The 22331-nt window shown below is 33.6% G+C and overlaps 2 protein-coding genes across 2 annotated transcripts in view; both read right to left on the reverse strand.

Moving 5' to 3' along the window:
* LOC109181958 (wall-associated receptor kinase 2-like) overlaps positions 1-1778 on the reverse strand; it is a 5294-nt gene extending 3516 nt beyond the window's left edge. Inside the window, exons 1-2 of the mRNA XM_019331944.1 lie at positions 893-1778; positions 33-95 (exon numbers count right to left, since the gene is read on the reverse strand). Coding sequence (XP_019187489.1) covers positions 33-95; positions 893-1754 — 925 coding nt within the window. The 5' untranslated portion in view covers positions 1755-1778. The remainder of the gene's footprint in view (positions 1-32; positions 96-892) is intronic.
* Positions 1779-17549: 15771 nt separating this feature from the next.
* LOC109181953 (receptor-like protein 12) lies at positions 17550-21149 on the reverse strand. Its single transcript, XM_019331937.1, has 4 exons — positions 18946-21149; positions 17980-18801; positions 17843-17917; positions 17550-17735 (listed from the first exon to the last, which is right to left on the reverse strand). Exons 1-4 carry the CDS (start codon positions 21059-21061, stop codon positions 17656-17658), a joined length of 3093 nt encoding a protein of 1030 aa, XP_019187482.1. The 5' UTR covers positions 21062-21149; the 3' UTR covers positions 17550-17655.
* Positions 21150-22331: the final 1182 nt, after the last annotated feature.

The following is a 22331-nucleotide window of genomic DNA, read 5'->3' on the forward strand; positions in this document are numbered from 1 at the left end:
ACTAAGTAGTTTATATTTGTGTGGTTACGTACCTGTGCAGCCTGGACTAAGATATGGATTTCCTTCATAGCCATTATCGCAGCGGCAACGGTAACCTCCCAATCCAGTGTCCGAATCTAAGCAATGGCTATTCGCATGGCATGCATATACACTACCATTTTTGGCTTCGTCGCAACTCAATTTTCCAATTGGTGGGTCTGGTACAAGCACGTGGAACACTCACGTTATTATTCATGCAACAATTTTTAGGAGAAAATCTACAGGTCGCTATTTAAAAGTGCACTTTGGGTGCTAAAGAATCACAACGAGGTAGAGCAGCTAATAAGTCACTTCCACATACAGAGCCTCAAATTTGTAATTTTGTAGTTACTAAACTAATCGTGCCACAAATTCGGTTAGGATTGTCATCCAATGCAAGAATTTTTAACTTATTAAGGTGAAAGGATGTTTTTGACACGAATTATAGTCATTTTGGGGTGTTTGGTAAATGGTTGTTAGGTGATAGCTGGTTTGGTTAATTAAAATGTATAATTAGTTGATAACATTAGCTGAGTGTAGAAAGCTGTTTGGTAAATTAGCTGTTTGCTGATAACTGTTTAGTATAATTTCTTTTTTTTCAAAAAGTTAATTGAAAAAGTTACTTTGAGCAACTTTTTGAATTTTAGTATTTTAGAGTTATAAAAAATTAATTAACCAAACACTTTTATTGATTTTTTAACTAACTCAAACAATTAATAGTGGTCAAATAAGCCAAAATTGACCGATAAACTAACTATTTTAACAAACATGGCCTATAGCTTATTTTAAGTTAGCTTATAATAATTAATTTACGCACCTATGCAACCCAGATATGGATTGCCTTGATAGCCGTGATCGCAGATGCAACGATAACCTCCAAATCCCGTGTCCGAATCTACGCAATGGCTATTTGCTTTGCATGCATATTCAGTAATGCGCTGCGCTTCTTTGCAATTCAAGTCTCCAATTGCCCAGTCTAGAACCACCGGAGCAGTCTCAAAAACCCTCCGTGGAAAATTAGGATTGCTCAAATCAGATGCGCCCAGCAATCTGAACCGACTCATCTCTCCAAAAAAGGTGTGGGCGCAGGGATTGAAGGACCAGACCTTGGTGTGGTTCATGCCACTGACCATGCTAATGTTGTACATCTTGCTCAAATCTTTTGGTAAGGGTAATTGGCAGCAGCCGATACCGGAACAGGTCCCATTAACCGGCACCACTTGAGAGGCATTAGAACAGCGCGAAGTGCATCTGGAAACGTAATTGGTTCCGTGGGATATGATCAGAGTATCGTCGCAGCCTACAGTGGTGAACTTGTTTTCACGGGAGTAGCTGTAGTGATTATATCTTTGGAGCAACATGGTATGAGAAGTAAAGTTGAAAGGGAATGGCATAGGACGCCATGCTCCTTTGGAGTCGTAGCAAACGGTTAAACTTCTGGGGTAGGGAACCCATATATGCCTATCTGATATGTCATAGACTAAGATAGGTTGTTCCACTCCGGTAGTGAGGACTGTGTTGGGTGGATTGGAACGGGTGTCGCAGAGTATCTCGAATTTGGAGTCAAATGCACATCCACTTCCTATTCCGAATGGGTATGGAACCGTCAAGTTTCCGCAGTGGGTGGGGCAACCTGGACGAGCAATGGTCGTCGTCTGGGCAATAGCGGAGGCTGACAGGAAGACCACCACCATTAATAAACATTCTGCAACACGGCCGGCAGATAGTTTTTCCATAACTATTGATCGAAGATGTAAATGTAATATTACCGATTCTATAGATGAAAGTTTGGGTGGCAATCAAATTGTATTTATATGCTATATGGATAGGCGATGATGAAGACAGGTAGGCCTGAGTGAGGTCTGCATCTATGAGCTTTTCCGTGAATGCCGATTGATGAGTTTACCCAAAGTCAATTCCTGCCATTTTCATACCATTGACCAGGTTCACAATGTTAACGTATTATGTAAGATGAATAAATAAATTATGTGCATGTTACAATTAAATTATTATGTATATGCTGTTAATATGTACATGTAATTAATAAATTACTTTGTATATACTTATCGTTAACATATTATTTGTCTTTAGTTTGTTTATAGCAGATACATAATTTGTTAATAGCAGACACATAATAATATAATATAAATATGGCTTTGACATTTTTAGACTAGTATCCATAATATAATATAGACCTTGGTACATGGTATACTTTGCCCTTACCATACGCACCTCCGGAAAGCTTTAATTCTGTTGATTTCTGCTATCTTCAATTCATTTACTTTCTAAAAGCCATTGTTGATTTCTGCTAACTTTTGGTAGCTTCACATTTAACAATCTCTTCTTTTTTTTGGTGCATTATGCTCCTCAGCTTTTGTTAATTTCTACTAACTTTTGGTAGATTCACATTTAACAGTCTTTTTTTTTGTATGAAATTTGCTATATGGATTGTCAATGAAGACAGGCCTGAGTGCATGTATGAAATTTGCTAGCTTTTCAGTAAATGCCTATCGATGAGTCAACCCAAAGTCAATTCCTGGCACCTCCCACACGCACTGCAGTCGTTATATTGTGCACCGCGCATCAAATCGGTGCCGTTTCTGCAGTTATGACGGAGTGATACTACAGTATGTCTAAATCGACACTGTCTCACGTATTATTTTTATATTATCAAATGAAACTGCAGTTATATCAAAATGATACTGTAGTTGTGGTGAAATGAAACTACAGTATATATAAAATGAAACTGAATAACATTTCACATATTTGAGTGTATATTGTACAATGAAACTGTAATTATATTGAAATGATCATGTAGTTGTGTTTTAATTAAAATATAGTGTATATAAAATAAAATTAAATAACATTTTCACATATTTGAGTGTATAAATATTAAATGAAACTGTAGTTATATCAAAATGAAACTGTAGTTGTGTTGAACTGAAACTGCAGTGTATACAAAATGAAACTGAAGAACAGAGTTATTTTTTGCGAAAATTCTGTTTATTTTTCTTAAACAAAACGGCGTCGTTTTGATGCGTGGTGCATGATCAATCGTGCACCGGGGTGCACGATATAATTTGCGCACGCACTGCTCTAAAGCTTTTGTTGGTTTCGATAAAATCTTATGCATGTCCTGTTTGGCTTACTGGTATTTTTGGAGATATGTTTCCTCAAATTAAAAAAAAAAAAAGATTTTATTTTATTTTATTGATATAAATGGAGAAATTATTCCAATAAAAATAAATTAAAAAATACATTCTATAGTATTAAAAAGAGCAAATACCAATTTTAGTCTCACGAGTATTAGCAAAATGATAATTTTAGTCCACATGTTTAATTCCAACCAATTTTCATCCATGACTATTGTTTTAGTACCAATTTTCATCAACGACTATTTTTTTAGCGCCAAAATTCGTCACGTTGGTAACCCCTCCGTTTAAGACATGCCGAAATCTAAAAATTTTAAGGGTATTTTCGTCCTTTTCAACTTAAGATTCCAATTTGAGCATGAATAAAGAGATTTAAGCCCTAAGATCGATCTCAATTCGCAGTTCTCTTCCTCATCCTACCTTAATTTGAGGAGGAGAATTGCGAATTGGGATCGATCTTAGGGCTTAAATCTCTTTATTCATATTCAAATTGGGATCTTAATTTGAAAAAGATGAAGATACCCTTAATAATTTCATATTTCGACATGTCTTAAACGAATGTGTGACCGGCGTGATGAATTTTGGTATTAAAACAATAGTCTTGGATGAAAATTAGCCCTAAAACAATAGTCTGGATGAAAATTGGTAGAAATCAAACATGTGGACCAAAACTGTCATTTTACTAATACTCGTGGGACTAAAATTAGTATTTGCTAGTATTAAAAATTGTTCTTTGCACAATATGAGAGTGCAGTGCACTTAAAGTTTGGATTTTAAAGTTTATGACTTAGTTTTTTGATTTTATGTTTGGTTTCGATGCACTTTTTACTGTTTAGTGTATAGTATTTACGAGTTAGGTTTAAAATTTAATTTTTTTTATTGATAATTTTAAAAATTATCTAAAAATGCATTGTCAATTCTTAAAAAGTGCACTATATATCAATTGTTAAAAGATTCGAAGGGAAAGGAGTTAAACAGTTCAATTTTACACTATTATATCTGTACTTTTGGCATTATACATACATGTTCCTTAGCTTGATTTATTTAGTTATATCGCTAACTAGTGCTTATATTTGTAATTTATTCTCGAGTTGCTCTACTTGAGAATTTAAGATCCATCACACTTGATAGAATATTGTCAAATATGAATTGAATTATCATCCTGGGCATTCTTAACAAACACAATAAGCTAGAAATATCACATAACTGTCGGGAAAGACGTAAGCAAGTAGCCTTTCGTTCTTATCATATGGTTGCAATACATGCAAATTAAAGAAGCATCCACTACTGGTTAATTGGAGCTGCATAAAGATCCAACGATTCATCCTCTGCAGGTAAAAGACAAGAGGACTCATCGGTCCAAGAAAGTTTAGTAGAGTTTCTTATGCGTTCAAGCTCGCTGGCTACTTCCTTCATTTGAGGTCTATCTTCTCCCTTAAGTTGAAGACATCTTTTCACAAGCTCTGCAATTCTTTGAAGTTGGTCCAGTGTCCCTTCCCTTACCAGTCTAGGGACAATAATCTGAAACAGGCGATTCTCATTCAAGGATCGAACGAAAAATGATGATAAGTTCCGGTCCTCCTCGCTCATATTTGGAGACACAGGTTTCCTTTCTGTTAGAAGCTCGGCTAAGACTACTCCAAAACTGTATACGTCGCTCTTTTCTGTCAATAAACTCGTTTGGAAGTATTCGGGATCCAAATAACCGAGGGTTCCTTGGACTAGTGTTGCCACGCGTGTATGATCCAAAGGGACTAACCTAGAAGCCCCAAAATCCGCGATCTTTGCAGTATAATTTTCGTCAATCAATATGTTGGTGGACTTAACGTCCCTGTGGATTATAGGTGTGGATGCAGATGAGTATAGATAAGCAAGTGCACCCGCAGCTTCAATTGCAATTCTCAGACGATTTTCCCATGATAACCAATCTGATCCACCAGCTTCGCGGTGGATATGGTAATACAAAGTTCCATTAGAGACATATTCATATACTAGCAAAGGAACTTCAGCTTCCAAGCAACACCCCAAGAATTTGACAACATGGCGATGATTGATTTGAGAAAGAATAGCCACCTCATTAATGAACTGCTCAATTTGGGTGTCATCTACTGTTTTTGATCTTTTAACAGCAACTTGGAGTTTATTAGGTAATAAGATTCCTTTAAATACAATGCCGTTTCCACCTTGACCCAGAATCATGTCTTGAGCAAAGTTATTGGTAGCTTGCCTGAGCTCTTTTGCTGAGAAGATTTTGGTTACGCCTGTACCATCACTGCCTCCATCGGTGATCTTTTGCTCTAGTAAATAGCCACCATTTTGTTCAAAGAACTTGAGCCTCATTTTAGCATCATTTGTTTTCTTGATGATATAGCATAGTGAAGTAGCTAGAGCAACAAAGACCAAACTTCCCAATCCTATCCCTGTAGATAATTATTAAGAATATAGTAGATAATAAAATAACTTTTCCATCTTTTGGTTAGTAACTAGTATTATATGGATTATTAAGTATTTATTAGTACTTTAATTAATATTTTTCAGTGTATCTACTCTGTAATTTTTAAATATACATTACATACCTAGAGAGAGTTTAAACCATGAAGAAGCTGCTGACTTTTTATTGATGAGAATGCAACCTTGACCACTTTTTCTACCGTCTCCAAAATACCCTTCAAGACAACTACAGTTGAATCCACCTGGAAAGTTAATGCATTGTTGTTCACATGACTTCATCGTCACTGGATTTTTGCACTCATCAATATCTGGAACATGCATATATGTTGAGAGGATTAAGCATTATGTATACCATTTCAAGTATTTGATTCTAATTACCATTAATCCAATTTCTATATTCCAGCTAGGGGTGTAAACGAGCCGAGCCAAGCTCGAACCTGGGTACGCTCGTGCTCGTGCTCGTTAATGGAGGCTCGGCTCGAGTTCCAGCTCGAGCTCGTTCGAGCTCGAGAACTGATGCTCGAGCTCGAGCTCGGTAATTTTCGGGCTATTCGAGCTCGGCTCGAGCAGCTTGATTGTTCGAGTTCGAACTCGAGCTCAAGTTTGAGTTCGAGCTCGATTATATATATATATATATATATATATATATATATATATATATATATGGCTCGCGAGCTGCTCGGCTTATTTACACCTCTAATTCCAGCCAAACGCCTCTCAATTAGTCAAATGTTTGCTAGTGGTAATACACTCAAATAGCATTTGGTTAGGACTTTTGTACTTTACTACATTACCATAGGTTTGATACTCATTAATTACCATGTTTGTTTATTTGTCTAATTTTGTTATCATTCTATTAGATTCAAATATTTTAGTAATTATAAAACTCATTATCATTTTCTTCCACTAATTTTGAACAATGGAGTCACAAATAAGAAGGAAAAAAAAAAATCAATGTCCATACATTCAATATGAAACTTTAATGTATATACATATATGTATGTGTATATATGTATGTATTATATATATTTGTATATTTATTTACTAGTATTTGTCCCGTGCGATGCACGGTAAATATGTTATAAAAATATACCCTATATGAGATTTATTCATATATAAAAGGTTCTGTTTGGCAACGCTAAGCTAGGAGCTTATAGCTTATTTTAAGCTACTAATAAGCTATAAGCTTTGTTTGGTAATGTTTTCAAAATAAGCTCCTAGCTTAAAATAAGAGCTTATTTTGGAACGCTACTTTAGGTAGCGTTTCAAAATAAGCTACTAGCTTCCTAACTTTTTTTCCATCTTTACCCTTATTATTTTAAAGTAATGATATATTTTAACCTTATGAATTAAAACTCTTTCTCTTCCCCTATCCCAACTTTCACGTCAATCCCTTCCTTAGTCTTGTTTCCTGCTAAACAATTATGATGAAACTTTAGCTTATTATTATTATTATTATTATTATTATTATTATTATTATTATTATTATTATTATTATTATTATTATTATTATTAATGTTATTTTTAAATTAGCAATATGACTTCAATTTCAATTTGAACAAGAGCCACCAACTAATGCTCAAGAAGCATTCAATCGTGCACATTCTTCTCTGCGAAGTTGTATTGAGAGATCATTTGAAGTATTGAATAAGGGATGGAAGATACTTGCTAAAATGCCGCAATTTAGTGAGGAGACCCAAATTGATGTTATTATGGCCACATTTGCACTACATAATTATATTCGGAAGAATTCACAAGATGACATGATGTTTAATGTGTTTGAGCAGCATCCAGATTACAGACCGCCCGATGAACTTCAAGATTCAAGTAGTAATATCTCCATCAACGAAAATTTAAGTCACACCTCTATGGAGATGAAGGAGATTCACAACAATATTGCTACTTCATTATGGGATGCTAGATCATGATCATGCTAATATTTTTATTTTAAAAAGTGTTTACTTTTTTTGGAAGACGAAATTTTAAATTTTAATATGTAAACAAACTAATTTAAATTTTATGAAGATGTCCTTTTTAGTCTTTTTACATTTATCAGCTTATCAAAAAGCTAATTTTACCAAAACTTTCAATCATAACAGCTAGCTTAACAGCTCTTCAATTTTCAGCTTCGAACTTGTAGCTTTTCAGCTTTCAGCTCCTTTTCAGCTATCAGCTCCTAGCTTATAGCTTTTTAGCTAGGTTTGCCAAACAGAGCCTTAATAATTATGTGTGAATTGCTATGATAAAATATAATTATGAACATAAATATATTTACAATTTAAATAAGAAAACTATATTAAAAATTTAGTACATAGTATTTAATATTACAAATTTTTAAGAACTTAGTAAACTACAATAGTAACTGAATTACAATTTTCAGAGTCACCACGGATCAAAATTTGTAGACCTTTGAGATTTCTAGAGTTAGAAATCTCAAAGGTCTAAAAATTTTGATCCGTGGTGACTCTGAAAATTTAAATTCAATTACTATTGTAGTTTACTAAGTTCTTAAAAATTTGTAATATTAAATATTATGTACTAAATTTTTAAGATTGAACTCATTAGAATAATCTCAATTGAAGTTTATTTGTGAGTTTTTGGATGGATTGGATGAGGCAAGAGAGATGAAAATGAATTAAGGTTAATTTAAATTTTTATGCACCATGTAATAAATAAATAAATAAATCTTAACTATAATATAACCATATGGCTATATTATAGTCATAAGATAAGATAAGATAAGATAAGATAAGATTTAGATTCCTATTCATATTTACTATTAAACAAATATGTTTTTTTTTTTTTTTTTTTTTTTTTTTTTTTTTTTACTTAGGGTGTGTTTGTAAGTCAGGAAAATGACTTATGGAAAATGAGTCATTTTCTAGAAAACATTTTCATTTTCAGTGTTTAGTTGCATTTCAGAAATATATCTTGGTGTGTTTGGTTCATTTTATGGAAAATGAGTAGAATTGTATAATTAAACATTTTAATTGTTTTGTTTAGAATATAATAATAATAATAATAATAATAATAATAAGTGCATGGATGGTGGTGGTGGTGGTGGTGACTACAGTAGTGGTGATGGTGGTGGTAGTGTGCTCGTGGACTGGTGGTAGTTGTGGTGATGGTGGTAGTGAGATGGTGGTGGTATGGTGGTGATGGTGTTGGTGGTGGTAATGTGGTGTTGGTGTGAAAATTGGAAAATGACTTCCTAAAAAAGTGGAAGTCATTTTCCAAAAAAAAAAATGAGGTTATTTTCCTTTGACCAAAGAGTCATTTTCTTTTGACTTACATTTTTCACCATTTACCAAACACTGAAAATCTGGGAAGTGATTTTCATAAAATGTTTTTCGAGTTTTCAAACACACCAAATTAATTATTATTACTAAGTATTCGATTCCAATTAGGATTCTGATTCCAATGTTTGAACGAACCCAACACTCCTTCAGTTCGTTAAAAAAAAAAAAAAAAAAAAAATACATAATACAATAAAGTAAATATAGAGTACTAAATAGTTTATATTTGTGTGGTTACGTACCTGTGCAGCCTGGACTAAGATATGGATTTCCTTCATAGCCATTATCGCATCGGCAACGGTAGCCTCCCAATCCGGTGTCCGAATCTAAGCAATGGCTATTCGCATGGCATGCATATACACTACCATTTTGGGCTTCGTTGCAACTCAAGTTTCCAGTTGGTGGGTCTAGTACAAGCACGTGGAACACTCACATTATTCATGCACGAATTTTAACAGAGATTTAGGAGAAAGTCTATGAGTCACTATTTGAAAGTATATTTTGGGTGTTAAAGGATCATAAGAGGTAAAGCAAGTTAATAGCAATAGTTATGCTATGGACCTAAGTCAAAATATATAATTTATATACAGAATTTTTATAATTTACATACTATAATTTAAATTGTGAATATTTAGTATATAAAATTGTAAACATTCAGTATGTAAATTGTGAACATTTAGTATATAAATATTGTGAGCATTCAGTATATAAATTGTATATTTTTGAACCCGGACCCACATTGCAAGATGGACCCAGATCCACATAATAATTTGCCGACTAATAGGTCGCTATTGCATACAGTGTGCCAAACTTGAAGTTACTAAACTAATCGTGCAACCAACTTGATTAAGATTGTCCAATACAAGAATTTCAACGACTTATTAAGAGGAAATGATGTTTTTGACATGAATTATAGTCGTATTGTCTATCTTTTCTATTAATTATAGGCACACTATATATTTCCCCTTAATTCTTCTTGAAGTGATTAATTTTACCTAAATATGTAACAAAATTGTCAAATATCGACATAAAAATTTGTGATTCTAAAATTTAAAGGACTTTTATATAAGTTTAAACTATAAATTAAGGCAAATTATTGTGGATCCATCTTGTAAGGTGGACACGATTCTAAAACGGTGTCGTTTTGGTGGAAAATGACCCCGTGTCAATTAAAAAATAAAATTTTCTTTCTTTTGCCGTTAACGACGTTTGTCTTCAGGAAGTCTATGTTCATAATTACTGAACTCTATGTTTATAATTATAGAACTCTATGTTCATAATTTTTGAACTTCATATTCACAACTATTGAACTCTATATTCACAATTACAGAACTCTATGTTCATAATTTTTGAACTCTAGAAGTCTATGTTCATAATTACTGAACTCTATGTTTATAAATATAGAACTCTATGTTCATAATTTTTGAACTCCATATTCACAATTATTAAATTTCTATATTTACAATTACAGAACTCTATATTCATAATTATAAAACTCTATGTTCATAATTTTTGAACCCTATATTCATAATTCTTGAACTTTATATTCACAACGTCTCGCTGAGTTGTTTTGACAATTTTTTTTTTTTTAAATTCTGATTGGTGGAGGAAAACACTGCCACTAACAACACCATTACTCCAAAATTGTCAAACGGCATCGTATTGGTCGGAACCGTATCCGCCTTGCAAGGGGACATTGTTGCATGGCATAACAATTGATAAATTAAAGAGGGAGGACAACTTATTCAACTGATGGGTTAATAATTAAAGGGTTATTCACATTGTGCTCGGATGGCACCCGTGTTGGACTCCCATATGAGAGGTTGTGAGTTTGAACCTCAGTTGAGGTGTTATTAGCTCTTTGTACTTCAGTAGAATAGATACTACATTGTAATAGAATCAGAGTTTAGAATTAAATAAATCTTTCAAATTAGTAATATCCAAGTACTAATATAATTTTAAGTTTAATATTAGTATATAAATGAAACGGATGAGTAGTAAATAGTATATGCGGAGTATTTATCTGCAAATAAAATTACGCACCTATGCAACCCAGATATGGATTGCCTTCATAGCCGTGATCGCAGCTGCAACTATAGCCTCCGAATCCCGTGTCCGAATCTACGCAATGGCTATTCCCTTTGCATGCGTATTCGGTAATGTGCTCCGCTTCTTTGCAATTCAAGTCTCCAATTGCCCAGTCTAGAACCACCGGAACAGTTTCAAAAACCCTCCGTAGAAAATTAGGATTGCTGAAATCAGATGCGCCAAGGAATCTGAACCGACTCGTTTCTCCTAAAAAGGTGAGGGCGCAGGGATTGAAGGACCGGACCTTGGTGTGGTTCATGGCACTGACCGTGCTAATGTTGTATATCTTGTTCAAACCTTTTGGGATGGGTAATTGGCAGCAGCCGATACCGGAACAGTTCCCATTAACCGGCAGCACTTGAGAGGCATTAGAACAGCGCGAAGTGCATCTGGAAACGTCATTGGGTCCGTTGGATATGATCATAGTGTCGTCGCAGCCTACAGCGGTGAACTTGTTTTCAAGGGAGAAGCTGTAGTGATTAAATTTTTGGACCAACATGGTTTGAAAAGTAACGTTGAAAGGGAATGGCGCCGTAGGACGCAATGCTCCTTTGGAGTCGTAGCAGACGGTTAACACGCCGGGGCCGGGAATCCGTATCTGGGTATCTGATATGTCATAGACTAAGATAGGTCTGCCCCATCCGCTAGTGAGGACTGTGCTGGGTGGATTGGAACGGGTGTCGCAGAATATCTCGAATTTGGAATCAAATGCACATCCACTTCCTATTCCGAATGGGTACGGAATCCCCAAGTTTCCACACCGGGTTGGGCAACCTGGACGACCAATCGGAGCTGCAGTTTGGTTCAAGTTGTTTGTGTGGGCAATAGCCAAGGCAGACAGGAAGACACAACACCAACATGCAACAGCGGAAGAGAATTCCATAACGTACTATAGAATAGAAGATGTAATTCTATGGATATATAATAGTATTCGAATGCATGGTCATATATAAGCTAAATGGTACTAATAATTAAGCTACATGCTGCATGCCATGACTTTTTCCACTTCCGCTCTAATATGGTCAACGCACATATTGCAAATTTTATTTTAATGAGGTGGCCATGATTGAGGTCTGATCTATTACATGAAGCAAGTAGCAGCAAGCTAAGTACAAATTAAAATGCTGCAACTCACACTTAATTATGTTAGCTGCTGCATTTACACTTTCCTATATATTTGGCTATTTGCACCTTCATCAAAACTCAGCTCCCCAATAATAATAATGCGCAATTTGGTCATTAAATGACTTCCCTATCAGCCAGCCAAGCAGATACCATTAACCAACATTCAACAGGGGAAGAGAGTTCCATAACTAGAGAATAAAAGATGTAATAATTCTATGGATAATGGTGTTGGAATGGCCATGAAGTTATATTTATAATCTAAAACTCCTGAAAGGTAATGTCCCTGTTTGGTAAAAAATTGGCCTATAGATCAATTTTGACTTATTGGACCACTATTAATTGTTTGATTTAGTTAAAATATCAATATAAATGTTTGGTTAATTATTTTTTGCAACTCCAAAAGGTTCAAATTCAAAAAGCTACTCTAAACAACTTTTTTAATTAGTTTTTTGAGAAAATAAATTATACCAAACAGCTATCAGCTAACAGCTAATTTACCAAACATTTTTCTACAATCAGCTAATGTTATCAACTATTTATACCTTCTAATTAACACAATCAGCTAACAGCTAACAGTCATTTTACCAAACAGGGTCAATAACTTCTCCCAAAGGTAATAACTAAGCTACATGCATGTTACATCTTAGAACATCCACACTAGTGAATTTTTGTTGATTTTTTTATAGAACTCATGATAAGGTGGATGTGAGAGAAGGAGAAAAGACAAAATTTAACTCCTACAAGAAATGGTTTTTTTTTGTGGCCCCAAGGAGAGAAGGAGAGGAATAGCTTTACAATTGTTGTTTCCCTTTTTTTTTTTTCATTTTTCTTCCATTTTCTCGTTCTCTTTTTTATTTGGCTTCTAAAAAATTGTGCAAAAAAAAAAAAAAAAAAAAAAAAACAAATTGATGTGGATTCTCTTACACCAACTAGTATGATTAGTAATGTGATGATTTCTCTTTTACCATTCAAATGTATAAAACAAATACTACATCATTCTTTGTGTTAAAAATGATTGATTAAATATAGGCAAGACACTATCATCCCTTGTGCGAACATACATTTTATCATCCATTGAGTTACCTTAATTTACATCATTCCACATGCTCTGTTGGACCGGGATGTATGAACCCGGGATTGGGAATTTAATCTTTTTGGGAGAAAAATCATGAATATATGTTTCAAAAGAAAAAAAAAAACAAAAAGAAAAGAAAAACAAAAAAGAAGCTATATGTTACAATCCTGCCATGACTTTTTCGACTTCCGTTAATATGGTCAACGCACATATTGCAAATTTTACTTTATTGAAGTGTACAAAATAATTCAACTGACACTAAGGAAGTATGGACATTAATTGTGTTAGGTGCTGCATTTACCCTTTACAAATTGCACCTTCATCTACTCCATCCATCCCACCAATAATATGCACAATTTGGTCATTAAATGACTTACCTATCAGCCAGGCAAGCAAACACAACCCTTCATAATTTAGTGATAATTATATTTAAATCATTAAAAGTTGGAAAAAGTTTTAAAATTTTATGCTTTGTAACAACTATACATATATAATTATACACAATTATTGTATTAAAATTTTACAAATTAATATTAACCATTTGTATTTTGTAACAATTATAATTTTCAATGCAAAAAAAAAAAAAAAAAAAAAAAAGTTCTAATCTAGCCAAGATTTCTTAAATTTACACACAAATTATTTAAAAAATTACAACATAATATGGTTTAAGAAAAAAAACAGAATATCTTAAAAATTAAACTCTTCACAAAAGCATTCAAAAAAAAAACTCTTCACAAAAAAAACGTTTTGCATATATAAAAATATGTTCAAATATTATAGCTAGCAACCAATTAAAACTAAAATAAAAATTAAATTATTTTTAGAATTAAATACTATAATTTGGTATAATTTCACAATACACAAATATTTGAGTTTTCAATCACATTTTAAATATTTAAGTGCCACAAGACATAAATGGTTAAATTCTTTTCACCACCAAGTCTTTCCAGTCCATGAAGGCATGCATGTAACAATACTATAATAAATTCAGTTGACCCTTTCAACATCTCATCTCATAATAGATCTGTGGAAGGGAATGTTGGTTTTGTGATCCCGAGTAGTCACTCGATCAGTGGACTAACTCAACCGATCGAATGAAAATAAGATACAAAAAATAAATAAATTAAACAAGACCAACCTAGAAATTGAAAGGTAAAAAATTACGGTCCTCTTTGTATCTTATTTCCATTAACCCCCTCCCCCCCCCCCCCCCCCTTCCCCCCGCCTTCTCACCGGCCTTCTCCGATGAGAAGACAGTCCAGTGGGTCGCCTTCTCCGGTGAGAAGGCGACCCACTGGTCTCACCTTCACACTCGGGGGGGGGAAGGCGAAGGGTTGTTTTTAAAAAAAAAAATGTTTTAATTAATAAAATTTTTAATTAAACATTTATTAAATAGAATCTCGTAAACCGTATTTGACCTGGTGGTGTAAATAGCAATATGAACATCTCTATGACTATATACACCACCTATAAATGGGAAGGAGGGAGAAATTTTATAAAATTACAATTTTGCCCCTAGTTTTGACCGACAACAAATAGACAAATTAACATAGGACGAAATTGAGTAAAAATTACATAGTTGAGAACTTAATTAGGTAAGAAAAATAGTCGAGAATCAAATTGGTAATTATGACATAGTCGAGGGCGACCATTTTGATTATTAACTCTTTAATTTATATCTATTTCTCTTCCTTAATTTTTATTCCATTTTTTTTTTTTTTTTTGGGTGAGGAAAGTAGGGAAGGAGGAGGGGAATACCATTTATGATTACTAAAAGATTTGAATTCAGTAGTGGGATATCGGAAATAGACAATCAAACATACTAATTGGATTTAAATCTAATAGTAGGACACAAAATAATAGTGCTCAAAATTAAAGAGGCCACTTCTTCATTAATATATATTTATTTAAACAATTAAAATTCACAATAATTCACCCGTCATTAACCATTTAAATATTCTATAATCATGTTAGGGTGTGAAGTAAATTACAATGACTCAATAGCCTTTTAGGTGGAAGGACCAGTATTTTGCAAATTATGTTGTGGAAACGTGTTCACTATGCGCATGGTGAACATAGGGGTAGATTTATAATTTCTATACTGTAGAAATTATGAATCTACAATACAATATAGAAATTATAAATCTACAGCTTAAAAATTATGGATCTATCCCGTGTTCACTATGTGCATGGTGAACACGATTTCACAGGATAACTATTGCCAGTATTTGATGTTCACAACCAGCACAGCACAATGGGGGAAACTCCCACATTATACTACCAAGACCCAATCCTAATTAAGTCTTCACCCTAAATCTAGCTATACCATCTAACTATCAAGTGAGTTACCCCTTGAACAACAAGAGTTTGTTGTACAACTAACCCTCTAATTGCACAATATATTCATAATAGAAGCTCACTAACTATAACGTATGATTAAAAGGGAAAATTTGAAACATTTATTAATTAAAACGAATTAGTCACCCAACAATTTGCAACATCATCAAAATTTATACAATAATTATTCTTATCACATAATTACTTTATTGTTGTTTCTTAGTGGGCATTAATTGTAATAGGAATCAAATAATCCTATATATAATAAAGCCATATGGTCTTGTGAAAATTAAATGTTGATAAGCAACATTTAATTTTCATAAGACCATAATAATATTGTTATTATATTATGATTATTGTGAAAATTAAATAGTGATAATCAACATTTAATTTTTACAAGACAATAATAATATTGATTATTATAAAAACAATAACAATAATAATAATAATTGCAATAATAATAATTTTCACCAGTTTCTAATATATATATATATATATATATATATATATATATATATATTTATTTATTTATTTATTTATTTATTTATTTATTATATTTATTTATATTTCAATTTCTACTGGCAAATTATTATGTGAACGATGGTCATGAATATCAAATACATTTTTAATATATTAAAAATACATTATTTTTATATTGAAAGTACCTTACATACATATATAATGTACCCTTAGTATATTTAAAATATACTTTTTATTGCATGTAACCCCAAAGTTCATAAGTTTGAAATTAATATATGGCATAGCTAGGCGGCCTAATATGTAAGATTGTTGATGTGCATATTCAGGACTACGAAGATAAAGATGCGTTATTAATGGATTCATCGGATACTATCCAACAACACTCTCCAACTTAATTGATGTGAAGTAGGCTTAGTAACATTAAGATTATATTCTCGAATTATTAGTTCTCATCTTTTATTGATTACACACTTAATTCGATAGTATTTGGAAGAAAAAATCAATGTTCGAACTAAGATTGTGATTTTGGTCTTTAAATGTCAATTGTATGTTGCTACATCTAGAGTTAGAAATCTCAAAGGTCTAAAAATTTTGATCCGTGGTGACTCTAAAATTGTAATTCAATTACTATTGTAGTTTACTAAGTTCTTAAAAATTTGTAATATTAAATACTATGTACTAAATTTTTAATATAGTTTAAGATTTGTAGTATTCACCCACCTTAAATATTATTATAATTGTAAATATATTTATGTTCATAATTTTATCATAGGAATTCACAAATAATAATTATTAAATAACAAAAATTTTATATATGAATAAATCTCATATAGGGTATATTTTTATAACATATTTTCCGTGCATCGCACGGGACAAATACTAGTTAGCAATATAGCAACGAGTTTTAAGAAAAGAGAAAAAAAGTAGAGCAAATGTTTGGTTGTAAATATGAATTAGAATGAATCAAACTAAATAATTTTTAATTAAAAATAAAAATAAATAATATATAAAGATATGTAATACATGTATATACCCAAGCTTATTTGTACGTGTATATTAAAATTCTACATTGAATGTATCAGGGGTGATCTTTTAATTTATTTCTAATTTTTCTTATTTTTTATTCTAATGTTCAAAATCAGGAAAGAAAAAAGGAGAACAATGACATTTATGATTACTATAAAAAAAATTTGTATTCTATAATTAAATATCAAAATTAAAGTAGACAAACAAACATGCTAATTGAAATCAAATATGATAGTATGACACAAAAGCAACCAAAAATGCCACTGCTTAATTGAATTTATATATTTATTTGAACAATTTAAATTCACAATAATTCACCCGTCATTAACCAATAAAACATTCTATTATTTTTATTACTATTGGCTCTATCCAATTGTAGCAACTAGCTGGTTAAATTAATGCATATGTTGTACAGCCCTCTAATCGCACAAGAAAACATGCATTCAAAACGGAATTGAAGCTTACTGAAGTATATAAGGGTAGATTTGAAACATTTAATAATTAAAACGAATGGGTCACCCCCAACAATTTCCAACACCTTAGCTTCAAAAGTGATTACACTTAAATATTGTCCAATTGATAACACAACATATACGTACTAGACTTACTAGAATAGAAAACATGCAAACATGCACCACTGAGAGCTATCACCTCCATAATCATTGATCTCGATCTCATCATTCATACCTACCAAATGAAGTGGAGTGAGTAATCGGCTAAAGAAAAAGTTTGTTCGGTGTGTGAACAATGCTTATACGAAAAATTTGTATCACGTTAGAGGTAATCAAGATTACCTGCAGGCTGCAGCTTAGAGTAGTTATAAGTTATCGGTTCCTGCGAACTCTGCGTCCTCGTCCTGGAGATTTTCTACCTCGTTGTCGGGGACCAAATAGCCACACGAAAACTTTGTCGAGTTGTCCGTATACTTCCCTGCATTTCTTGTTATGCAAAAGCATCCAAAGGTACGCGCCTAAACCCACAATGAATCCCAAAGCAGAAGTTACGTATTCCCATTTGATCTCAGATTGGCCATCACCCAATTCTCTCTCAGATTCTCCGCCATTGAAACTTGTTGGTGGTTTGCAACTTTTGGAGAGAGGGAAACCACACAAATCTTGATTTCCTAGGTAGGAATCTGGTCCAAATGTATTAAGTTGATTGCCTGTCGGAATCATACCAGAAAGCCCGTTGAATGATAAATTCAAGACTGAAAGAAAGGTGAGTTTCGCAAGCTGGGCTGGTATCTTTCCATCTAGCTGGTTTGCAGAAAGGTCTAAGGATTCAACCGTTTTCAGATTTCCAATTGTTTCAGGGATATTCCCTGTGAGAGCATTGTGTGATAGGTTGAGAACGTAAAGTGATGTGAGAGCCCCAATGGTGTCTGGGATTATCCCATGAAAATTGTTGCTTGAGAAATCAACAGATGTGAACACTATGAGAATTTTCTCCATTTTCATCTCCATCCCTTTCCAGGTTACTATTACTGTATTCTGGTAGTAATTAGTAAGCCCCAAGTAGTCAAACCTGATAAAACGCCCAGATTGCTTAGTCTCTTCATCAACAATCATTCTTTTCCAATATAAAAACTTTGGGGACAGTGTACCACTGAAATTATTGGAAGCAATATCAATAATCTGAAGATTTAGCCAGTTATGGTTGGCATTAACACAATGAAGGTCACCATGGAAGCCATTGGATCGCAAGACTAGGACACGCAGGCTTGATAAGTTCTTCAATGGACATGGAAAAGAATCTACAATTTTGTTGTTCCCAACATTCAGAATTTCCAATGATGAACAATTGATCAAAGATTTCGGGATCTTCCCTTCCAAGACATTCCTGCTGAGGTCTAATGATTTTAGAGCGCAATTACTTGAAAAGGAATCGGGTATGTTACCAGTGATTTGGTTTTTCCCAAGGTTTAGTACTTCAAGTCCAGGATTCTCAATCCAAGTAATGTTGAATAGACAGGACGGAAGTTTCCCACTCAGCTTATTATTGGATAGATCAAGTGCCAACATATCACGAACATTGCATATGGATTCAGGAATTGTCCCAGTGAAGCTATTATTTGAAAGAGACAAGAAAAAAGCGTATGGGTTGTAATTTCCAAGATCTGATATGGAACCGCTGAAAAAGTTGTGTGAGAAGTGAACATACATAGCTCCTGGTGCCAGGGGAAGTTGGCCTTGCAGTTGATTGGAGTGCAAGTCAAGTATTGAAAGACTGGTTGAGATTCTATAAGGCTTTTCTAGACCATCTAAGGAATTGTGGGAAAGATTCAGATGATTCAGAGTTCCACCACCCAGTTCCCATATCCAATTTGGTATTTCCCCTTTAATTGCATTGTCCGACAGATCTAAATGGGACATACTCGATCGGTTTCTAAGGTTCGGAAACTTTTGCAATCGACAAGAAGCCATTTTCAATGTTGTAATCTGGGGAAATAATGAATTATCTCCACTTATGTCAACTGACAAATTGTTGTTAGAAAGCTCAAGTGCTGAGAGCTTTGTGAGCTTTAGGAGACTTTCAAATTGTATCCTTCCACTGAAGGAATTGAAAGAAAGTACCAACACACTCAACATTGGAAATTCAAAGAAGTACTCTGGAACTGACCCGTTTAGACGGTTAGAACTCAAGTCGAGTATTCCCAATTGTGAGACAGATACATCCACATATTCATCAACTTGACCATCAAATGAATTGTTGAAAAGATCTAGCTTCTGCAATGATGGAAGTGAAAGCAAAGATGCTAAATTTATAGAGCCAGAGAGAAAATTTGACCCTAAATCTATAATCTCAAGATCTGAAAGGCCTTCAAAATGCTTAGAAGAAAGTGGACCGGTCAGGCCATTAAGAGATAAGTCTAAGTGGGTAAGGTTCTTTGAGTACCGGAAGTGTGGAATTGAGCCAGTGAAGTTGTTACCTGAGAAATCCACATCAACAAGATTTGTAAGTTGTGACATTGTAGAGGGAATTGATCCACTGAATTTGCAGTCGGAGAGATCTATCATGGACAAGTTTCTAAGATTACTAATGGATGTTGGCAAGGAACCAGAAAATTGCGTGTGAGCTACTGAAATCATTCTAAGTGATCCATTCTTGGGAAATGATGGGAAACTGCCACTAAGATCCGGATTTTCTGTCAAACTCAATTCCTGTAAACCTTGTATCTGAAATATCTCTCTTGGAAATTTTCCCTGAAGATCACAGTTAGTGAGGCTTAAAGTCTTCAAGTTTGAGAAATTGGCCAAGAATTTTGGAACTGTACTGGACAGAAGATTTAGATCCAGATAGATATCAGAAAGGAAACGAAGTTTCGAAAGGGAAGGATGGATTGGACCTGAAACTCCACAGTATTTCAAGCTCAACACTCTTAAATTAGGCAGAGATGAAGATAAAGTCTGACACCATTCACTCTTTTGGGCAGAAATATCAACATAATCAAGATAAAGTTGTCTAAGTTGAGTCGAGTTCTCAAAGAATTGCTTTAAATCTGGATTCTCAATTTTAAGTTTTTGATTTTCCGAGAGGTCAAGAGTAACCAACCTTGTGAGTCTTGAAATTCCATTCGGAATCTGCCCTCCAAAACCAGCATGTGACAACTTCAGATATGTCAAGTTGGTAAGATTATAAATCTGAACCGGAATTGGAATGGAATTGAAGTTGTTGGAAGCCAAGTTTAGCCTCTCAAGGTATTGAAGATTGAACAGAGTGCTTGAATTCTGGATACCATCTGTAATTCCTTCACTGTCGAGAATCAAGCCGATCACATGACCTGAGCTATCACATTCCACCCCAGGCCAAACACAACAATCTCTGCTCTCGCCCCAGAACGCAAGCTTGGATGAAGCTGTTGAGTCGAAACTCAGGCTGCTCCGCAACTGCAGCAACAACATTTTCTGATCCCTCATGCATTGAGCTGCCGCCATTGGGACGCTGAAGCCACCTGATATTATTATTTGCAGCAAGGATATCAAGAAAAGCCATTGAAGTAATGGAGTTCTCATTGTACACAACTGTTACGTTACACAAAGAAAATGCTCGATCAGAATTTTGGATGCCTTGAATTTTGAAGTGTAGTAGAGCTAGCTAGCGGTGAGATTAATAATATATTAAGGCCCTGTTTGGTAAAATGATTGTTAGCTAATAGTTGTTAGTTGTTAGTTGTTAGCTGATTGTGTTAATTAGATGGTATAAATGGTTGATAACATTAGCTGATTGTAGAAAAGTGTTTGATAAATTAGCTATTAGATGATAGCTGTTTGGTATAATTTTTTTCTCAAAAAACTAATTGAAAAAGTTGCTTGGAGTAGCATTTTGAATTTTAGCCTTTTGGAGTTGCAAAAAGCTAATTAATCAAAATTTTATATTGATATTTTAACTAAATCAAACAATTAATAATGGTCAAATAAGTCAAAATTGACCTATAGACCAATTTTTAACCAAAGAGGGTCTAAGTCTAATTTTGGATTCTGCAAACTAAAGAAGCCAACCTTAGCTTGTCAAGGTCGGCGTTTATGTTAAAGTCTTCTCGGTGGAGTCGTTGTGTGATCTTGACTGGTGGTCAACCATAGCTTGTAATTCACGTTGATAGGAAGTAATCCCCACTCTCAAGTTGAGAGCAACCCCCAATAGCTGATCTTTGATGATTTTTGGTATATTAAAAATTTAGTGTGTCAAAATACTAACATAGTTATGACTTTTTAAATAAGAAGTTTCAGGTTCGAACCCCCTTGTTTTCAATTAATGTAGATTTGATTTTTTTTTCTCTTGCAAAAACATGGAAGATTAAAAAAAAAAAAAAAAGACAGACTGGGCGTCTGCCTCTCACGAGCCAGAAATGATTGTCTTTGTGTTTTATTTAATTTTTTTTTTCTTTTGGTCTATAGCAACGGTCAAGATTGTTTCTTTGTCTCCGGTAGGAAGCAAAGACTTGGTTTTTTTTTTTTTGTTTTTTGTTTTTTGTTTTTTTTTTTGATTTTTCTCTTGCAAAAACACGGGAGATTAAAAAAAAGAGGGGCATTTGCTTCTCAGGCAAATTATACTATGTATTAAGGTGCACAATGTATTGTGCGTCAACGACGTTTGATCATGTTTTTTTTTTTTTTTAGAAATCCTGTTTCTCGTTTCTACTATTAAATTCAAAAAAAAAATATCGGTTTCGAATGTACATAAACTCATAACAGAATACACATAAACTCATAACATAATACATAATACACATAAACTCATAACATAATACACATAATCTAACATAATACATAATACACATAAACT

This window comes from Ipomoea nil, unplaced genomic scaffold (assembly GCF_001879475.1).
Source record: "Ipomoea nil cultivar Tokyo-kokei standard unplaced genomic scaffold, Asagao_1.1 scaffold1043, whole genome shotgun sequence".
Taxonomy (NCBI): domain Eukaryota; kingdom Viridiplantae; phylum Streptophyta; class Magnoliopsida; order Solanales; family Convolvulaceae; genus Ipomoea; species Ipomoea nil.

Excerpts from the sequence above, each read along its gene's own strand:
- LOC109181953 (XM_019331937.1), bottom strand. The coding sequence starts at position 21,061 with ATGAGAACTCCATTACTTCAATGGCTTTTCTTGATATCCTTGCTGCAA. Across the intron at positions 17,918-17,979 it reads TTTGCATAACAAGAAATGCA|AGAAAATCTCCAGGACGAGG; the intron begins GGGAAGTATACG and ends CGACAACGAGGT. Across the intron at positions 17,736-17,842 it reads CTCTAAGCTGCAGCCTGCAG|GTATGAATGATGAGATCGAG; the intron begins GTAATCTTGATT and ends TTCATTTGGTAG.